The 8,438-nt window shown below is 45.0% G+C and overlaps 1 protein-coding gene across 1 annotated transcript; it reads right to left on the reverse strand.

The window, feature by feature from the left end:
• Positions 1-3,685: 3,685 nt before the first annotated feature.
• On the reverse strand, positions 3,686-5,281 carry LOC120108479 (UPF0481 protein At3g47200-like). The gene has a single exon (XM_039122078.1). The coding sequence runs from the start codon at positions 5,227-5,229 to the stop codon at positions 3,712-3,714; it is 1,518 nt and encodes a 505-aa protein (XP_038978006.1). The 5' UTR covers positions 5,230-5,281; the 3' UTR covers positions 3,686-3,711.
• Between the last annotated feature and the right edge of the window lie 3,157 nt (positions 5,282-8,438).

Consider the following 8,438-nt stretch of genomic DNA (forward strand, 5'->3'; position numbering starts at 1 on the left):
AGTGGTTGAGTCGACCCAAGCTTGAGTCGACCCAAACCCTGAGAAGGTCGACCCAAAGACAAGACAGAAAGACAGACAGAAAATGGTTCTCTAAAATTACTGAGAGGGTCGACCCAAGAAGAAGTTGAGTCGACCCAAGTGAACTTTGAGTCGACCCAAACCCTGAGAGGGTCGACCCAAATGGAAGACAGAAAGACAGACAGAAAATGGCTCTCTGGAATTACTGAGAGGGTCGACCCAAGAAGAAGTTGAGTCGACCCAAGTGAACTTTGAGTCGACCCAAAGAATGGTTGGGTCGACCCAAGTGAAGGAAGTTTGAAATTCATGTTTCTGTGTTCTCTGAGAGGGTCGACCCAAGGAATGTTTGAGTCGACCCAAGGCCAAGTTGGGTCGACCCAAGGACAGGTTGAGCCGACCCAAACACGGGCTGAACAGTAACGGCTAGTTCTGCAGATGTACTTTTTGTCCTTCCCAAGGCATGTAACGGCTAGTTTTTCAAATCTGACGAATGGGGCTTGTCCAAGAAAGGTTGAAAACTATTTAAAGGGGCACTATTCATCAGTATAAACAACTTTTGAGTGGGAAATCAAAGAATACACAAGAAAACCAAAGAGCCCTAATCTTCTTCATCAAGAGCTTCATTCAAAAATCAAAGAAAGGGATTGAGCAGATTCAAAGAGGCATCAAGAGCTCCTTCCCCCATTGAAGAGTGAAGCTTCCTTGACAAAGAAGAGCCAAGCGACTTCAAAGCGATAATTTCTTTCTAACTCTTCTTCATTGCTCATATTGTTCTATATGCTCATTTAGGAGTTTAAATCTTTTCTTCTCATTTGTTTGAATACTTTGTAAAGGTTCGTTGGTGAGCCCGCAAAACCAACAAAGGTTTTTGGTAAACCCGGAAAACCAAAGTTGTAAAGGTTCGTTGGTGAGCCCGCAAAACCAACAAAGGTTTTTGGTAAACCCGGAAAACCAAAGTTGTATAGGTTCGTTGGTGATCCCGTAAAACCAACAAGGTTTTTGGATTGTGAGCCCGGAAAACAATCCAACTGTAATCCGCGAGATTATAGTGAATTCCCAAGGGTACGCTTGGGGAGTGGACGTAGGTGCTAAGGAGAGCACCGAACCACTATATATTGTTGTGTTTGGATTGTGTTTGTGCTTTCATTCTCTCTTGCTTTACTTTCTATTCTTGCATTAGTTTAACTCACTCTAATAACCTAAGTAAGCATCCATCGCAGTTAACTAAGAAAGTTTTAAAAGCACTAAAGAAAAGAAGAAACCAATTCACCCCCCCCTCTTGGCTTGTCACCTTGGGCAACAGTTCGCCTGGGGCATAAGACCCACCTTTCGATAGCTATTTATCAATGTTTCAGCATATTGACACCCGATTGTATGTTCCAACATTATGATCTGTTGAGCATATTCATGAGTAGCATATATGTTTACTTGATTATTCCATATGTGCTCCAGATGAGTTAATTGTGATTGTGGTGATATTGATGATTTACTCCATATTCTCTATGTTGAGTTCATGTTCATCTTGTTATTGATCTTGAGATTTCATCTCGAGCCATGATTATATTCTGTCTCATATGCATAGTACTCTCTACTCCACTCACTGAGTATTCATATACTCACTCTCCAGTTTGGTGTTTTTGATTGCAGGGCAGGTATTGTATAGAGAGGAGCAGGATTAGTGGTTGCCTGCTAGCTGTGCCGCTCCATAGTATAGTATAATGTAGATAGAGGTTTATACCTTTTGGTGTATTATAAACCTTCTGTTGTATATAGTGTATAGTTACAGTCATAGATCCTGTTGTGGATATGGGTTTGACCATGGATGGAATGGGAACCAGATTTTTATGCAGATGAGTTATATGCCTGTGATGATGTATTGATATATATTGTCCAGGTTCATTATGTGACAGATTATGTGATTGCTGCTCTGACAGGTAGTGTTGTTGTACGTATTGAGATAATCCTGACAGGTCACCATAGGAAAGGTGATCATTTTGTGCATGCATCATGCCAAAATTTTTCAGAATTTATTGATGATTGATAGGTAGTAGGGTTCTATGCGGTGGCTGGTGGCCTTATGCCTACCCGCACCCTAGGACCGTCGCGGCGGCCCGCCGGAAGTGGGGCGGGGGTCGTGACAATAGCTTACTGGTTCATGTACTAGACACTAGGTCTAAATTCCACCTTTAGCAGTATTCTGAGAAGAGTTCTTATCAGTTGCATTGTGAATTTGGTTTTTGTGACATGTGGAGCACTTCGTTACATCTATTTCCAGTTATATTTGAATGATGGACTCGTTCCAAAATTGTTTGCGGCATATATGGATAAGTATGTTTTCTGCTTGGGCTGTTTCCAATCCAAAATGGTCAGTTGACACATCAAGCCTTCGACGCAGTGGCCGATTCTCCTCCTTGGGCCATCTCGATCTAAGAGGGTCGGTAGGCACTCCAAGCCTTTGGCATGGCAGGCGGTTCTCCTTCTCAGGCCATTCTCGATCTGAAGAGGTCGGTTAGTATGCCGAGCCTTCGGCATGGAGGTCAGTTTTTCTACTCGGGCCATTCTTGACCTGAAGAGGTCGACACTCTGAGCCTTCGGCACAACGATCGATTCTCCTACTCTGAGGCCGGTCGGCATGCCAAGCCTTTGGTGCTGCAGTTGGCTCTCCTGCTCAGGCCATTCTCGACTGAAAGAGGTTGGTTAGCACGTCAGGCCTTCAGCGCGGCAGACAGCCCTCCTGCTCGGGCCATTCTCGATCAGAAGAGGTTGGCTGGCACTCCAAGAGTTTGACGCAGCGGGCAGTTCTCTTGCTCAGGCCATTCTCGACCAGAAGAGGTTGGTTGGCACTCCAAGAGTTCGGCGTGGTGCACAGTTCTCTTGCTCGGACCATTTTCGATCTGAAGAGGTTGGTTGGCATACCAAGTGCGTAGCTGCCAGTTCTCCTGCTTTAGTTATTTTCGACATGAAGAGGTTGATTGGCACGCCGACCCTTTAAAGCGGCGGTCGATTCTCCTATTCAGGCCATTCTCGACTTGAAGAAGTCGATTGACTCGCCGAGCCTTCGGTGCAATCACTGGCGAAATTTACGTAACGGGTGGCTCGGGACTGGACAACGCACGTGGGCTGGGGGGAGGCGGGGAGCGCCTGAACTTCAATCAACGCAAAGCGTCACATCACCATGGTAATCGAATTTGCTCACCACCAATCGACGGATTTACCGATTGCCGTCCAGCACACTCTCCATCTGCGTGCAGCCGAGGAGATTGGTGGGGTCGTGCTCGGACCCTCCTGAAAGAACGTGCCAGTTATTCTGAATGCGATTAGCCAGTAACAGCGAACAATAACCGTTTTCAATCAATAATATCTTACAGAAACAAGGTTAAATACTACATGCATAATTAGTTCCAGCATCAGTTAAAAACTATTAGTAGTTAGGTACATGGCTTAAGAAGTTCCACTTGGAAGCTTAATTTACCTTAAGGGGGAGAATTCAGACAAGTAACTACCACCACACTTATTACACCAAAAGAAGATGAAAAATACTTCGCCTCCCCCGATGGAGGGAGGATCCCTGAAATCGAGGGGAGAGACATCGGAAAGCTTACAATATAACACAGGAAAGTGCGATGGATTACATACATGCACGATATATTCAGAATAACATCAAACGCTGCTCCTAGCTAGCAGCAGTGCCATTCATTTTTTATAGGAGCCGGTGATGGTGTAGATGGTCTGGATGAGGGCGGCAACTGATAGAGTGATACCGGCAACAAACGAGATGCTCAGCCATACACTGGAGCAATAACGTTGCTTCGCATCGGCATACATTCTGCGCCACTTGCTGTGGCGACAACGAATCACCTCCTTGTATACCTTAGCCAAGTAACCCGGCGTCTTTTGATGATCGATCACGTTATGAAATTGCCCGAAGAGGGCGACCACCTCCGCAGGGCTGGTCAATCTGTGCTCCAACACCCCTCTATTTTCAAGCAGCTCCACGTCTTCTTCTCTCTGCACGATGCAATCCATGAATGCGACGTAGGCTGTGATGTACGAGTCCGTGGTGCCAGGAGACTCCTCAAAGCTGACTAGATTGTGGAGGAGAATATTGGTATGGTCCTCGACGCGCAATGCCGGCATCTGGATATGTCCAAATTTGCACGTCGTTACGTCGAGTACACTTTGCGTTACAATTTTTTTCTTCTTAAAATTCACCGCAGACTTTCGCCGAAGCTCTGTTGCACTGGGGACATATCGATGTGGATCGATAAGTAAACCGATATCTTCCAAATTGTTTGAACTATGATCCGGTGGCTCCAAATACATGTGGTACAAATCAAGCAGATGATCAACCTCCTTTTTTTCTGTGCCTTTCGAACTGTTCCTTCCTAAACCGAGATTATCAAAAAAATTGAGAGCATCTTCTCTGATTGATCCGTTGCCTTCATTGCCTCCATTTTGCATCTTTTTTGTTGGGTCAATATCATTTTTCATCTTGAAAACATCCTCAAGGATAAAGAAAGGGATTTGGTTGCTGAGCAACAGCAAGTCACTCTTGACAAGGTCCAATGCCCGCACTATATCACGACGGGCCCATGGTACACTGGTAAAGCCCGACAGGTTAGGGAGTACCTTGGCATGACCATAATGAAATGAAAGCGCAAACAAGATGAAGCAGCTATCAAGCATTAGCATCTCCAGAAAACTTCGAGAATCCATGCGGAAGTTATAGTCTTTCCCATAACGCTCACGATAAAACTTCACAGCATCTTCTTCCCTCTCCTTCATCTTACCGAGGAATTTACCGAGGTCTTGTTTGTAACTATCGCCGATCACTTTTTTCACACACCACAGTTTGTGTTCATCTGTGATTCTGAAATAATTATCCTCCTTCCGGTGGTGGGGCCCGATGGCCACCGCCCTTGGCTCGTAAAGCTTCTTGTCACGGTCCTCAGTGCTTGCAGGAGCTGTGCTGATGCTTTTGGATGCAGTGTAACTAGGTGCCCTCTGAAGGACGACATCGATTTTATCCAGCATTTTCTTGGCCCAAACGTCCGTTGCTTCGTCCATTCGGCTTGCATATGCTCCGATATCGCCAGGGGAAAGGCCGCCTGCTGCCCTGGAGTTATCCTCCCCTCCAACAGCAATTATGGTTTCGCTCGCTTCCGTGGTCTCCACCTTCTCCTTTCCTTTGGCCTTCTCGGAGGAGTCCATCGCGCCTTTGCTGTAAGAAGGATAGAAATGCTATTAGCTCTAGCTGGGAAAATAATAGATAGAGGGAGAGCCGCACATATTTGCTGGCTGGGATGAAAGCATACGAAGGGAGAGCCACACAACACAAGCAATCATATATTATGGTAACATAAGTCATCGGAGCACTGAATACATATTGTGCCGCTAAGATAAAGTACCGATGAACAGGCCTCTAGAGCTCTAAAGAACAGAATATGTAGAAAGACCAAGAAGAAGAGAAAGTAGAGTGCTCATAGTTGTGTTCGTTCATAGAATCTTGAGTTTTTTCTTATAGATAAGGAGTACTGGTTCCACTGGAGTGAGACTCCAGAATTTAGAGTCCGACTGGGAGCTGATTCCTTATTTTTCTTTTCTGGATTGATCCAAAAAATAAGTCCAATTGAAATTGGTCCCTCCTATACTACATGTCGGCTTACGATTAGCAAACCCGATTTTGGTCACATCATATGTAAATCACGTTATATAAATAAAGGTCAAGGAACGACCAAATATAGCAATAATTCTTGTTGATGGGTCCTTATATTTTCTGGTAGCAAGTCTAGATGCTCCATTATTTGAAAGGCAATGATAGGGTAACTCAAAAACAAGGCACTTAAATGTTTCACACCAACTACGTTATTCTATTAAATGGCACGCTTCATGGTGAAATTATTGGTGGAACCAAATCTACCAGCTCAGCAATGAACCAACATAATTACAAAGAAACATATATAAGTATGTCTGTATTGCTTTCTTTTTCTTCTGTTTCTTTTTCATCAAGATTTGTATTGCTTAGAGGTGAAATTATGGTGCATTTTTTATGATTAGATTAATATTTCACTGCTGAAATGGTCCATCTGATTCAATCAATAATTTTTTCACCCCATAATATAAAAGAGCAAAGAGTAAGACTAGGAATAATATTTTTTTATTAAAAAGGATGATGAGTTTGAGATGGCGCCATATCACCTATCTCGAAAATGGATTGGAGGTCCATCACGTCAAATACCGCTGGTATGTCAACAGCTTATGTTGAGAGTGGGGTCCGTCTCCCTAATAACCCTTGTAACGTTACTTGCTACATTTATGAGGCCAAGTGAACAATAATTTACAATGAACAAATATTTTTCCTTGATGGGCCGGCCGCTCTCGTTTCGTTGTTCGTTCTATTTTTGAAGGCTGACCCACCAGAGTTGACAAAAGAACAAATTAACCGTGCTACGTCCTTGGATGCATGCACAGGAATCTCGATTCGGCTGGAATCATATCTTCCATCCATCATACTAGGGACCGGAAGAATTAATGGACGAAGATCGCTTCTTTCGGAGATGTCCATGGCATGCTGACACTAGGGGCTCGTTTGGTTCATGGGAAAAGGAGGAAAAGTGTGGTCAACGGAAAAGTAATGAGATGTTTCTTATTTGGTTGGAGTTTTCCAAGGAGAGAGATAGAAAAGTTGTATTCCCCATGGAAATATGATTCCCACATTTATGGAAAAGTCTTTTCCATGAGAAACATGGGAAAGTTATTTTCCCATGAAGCGCGAATCACTTCATCTTTATTTTTTTCCCAAAAATATCCTTCAGTATTAAAGAGGCATTAAAGACCTAATTTTTATTAAGGGTATAATAGGAATTACACATAACTTTTCCGGAAAAGTGGATGGTCAACCAAACATAAGCACTCTAAAAATCTGTCACTTTCCCATGTTAAACCAAACATGCCAAAAGTACATTCTCAGGCATTCTCTTCCTAAGAATCTTCTTCCCAGGAATCATATTTCTAGGGGAAAAAAATGCTTCCCGCGAACCAAACAAGCCCTTAATAAATTTTTTATATAGCTTTTATATATTCCTCCAGCGTTGCTTTGATGAGTTTGGATCCTTTACCACGCCATATTGGGCTTGTTGAGAGATGGCCAACAACGATCTCACATATGGTCTTGTTGGAACTCAGCCCTCGATTCGATGAGGTTGATGTCCCTAATTTGTCCAGAATCTTTTTCTAATATTAAGAATAGTCTTAATTAATACTTCCGTCTGACCAATTTGATGTACTCTATCCCCTCCGGTTTCGTGATTGTCATCTCCTTCTCATATGGAAAGAGATTAAAATCGATTTTTCAGATAACCTAGTTTTAATGTTCGCATCAAGCTGGATTTTTTTTTTTTGCTTAAAACGGGTGCTTCAGACAATGCGTGTCCGAATGCACCCAAGAACATCAAAATACAAAATCTCGCGTAGTGCCGATGGCAACTCCCGCTCTCCTGTCCACAGGACGTATCCCGAATGGTGTGCTGCATATGCAACTACCCAATCAGCCACTCCGTTGGCCTCCCTGAATACATGCTTAGCCTCAAGGGCCACACCATCCCTCACCATTATCCTAATATCCCGGATCAAAGGATGGACAGTGCTCTCCCGCCGAATCCACCCTATGACAGTGGATGAGTCGCCCTCCAAGATGATCGAGCTAGCCCGCAGTACCCGCCGCGCATGGCAAAGGCCGGTCCAGGCAGCTCGCAGCTCCGCCTCTGGCACTGATATGTCGAATAGCCGGCAGCCGCCCGCTGCCACTACCCTGGAGTGAGGGTCCCGTATGACGAAGCCGGCACCACCTCGTGTACCACTGTCTAGTACCGAACCATCAAAATTGACCTTGAGGAAACTCGGGGGTGGGGTCTCCCAGGTGAAGAACACCGTCCGAAGAGCTGCCTGAGCAGAGAAAGAACCCCAGGTGTCCCGAGCTATCAAGGTCGTATCTGAAGGACTGGTAGGTCTGGACTCCATCGCCAATACTCGAGCAGACTCCGCAATGAACCTCGGCGACATCCTACGCTCGGCAAAGGTGCGAGCGTTCCTCGCCAACCAGATCTGGTGGGCGGTGCAAATCGCTCGGATAGCCTCCTGACATGTCTGGAGACTAACCAGCCACTGACGTATCATCTGTAGGAACAGTCCCCTCTCCCGCCAAACCTCCTCTGGGATACCCGTCCACTGCCATGTCAACCTCGCCCAAAAACATCCAAATAGTACATGGTCAACTGACTCATCCGCACCGCAGGCCCCACACTCCGCAGGGATCCCCAAACCACGTCGGCTCAGCACAGCTCTCGTCGGAAGGCGGTCCCACATCACCTTTTGTTGCCCAAGGTGACAAGCCAAGGGGGGGTGAATTGGTTTCTTTTAAT

Source organism: Phoenix dactylifera, unplaced genomic scaffold (genome assembly GCF_009389715.1).
Source record: "Phoenix dactylifera cultivar Barhee BC4 unplaced genomic scaffold, palm_55x_up_171113_PBpolish2nd_filt_p 001352F, whole genome shotgun sequence".
Lineage (NCBI taxonomy): Eukaryota > Viridiplantae > Streptophyta > Magnoliopsida > Arecales > Arecaceae > Phoenix > Phoenix dactylifera.

What these genes read in the sequence shown, in the direction of transcription:
- LOC120108479 (XM_039122078.1), bottom strand. Translation starts at nt 5,229, where the DNA reads ATGGACTCCTCCGAGAAGGCCAAAGGAAAGGAGAAGGTGGAGACCACG.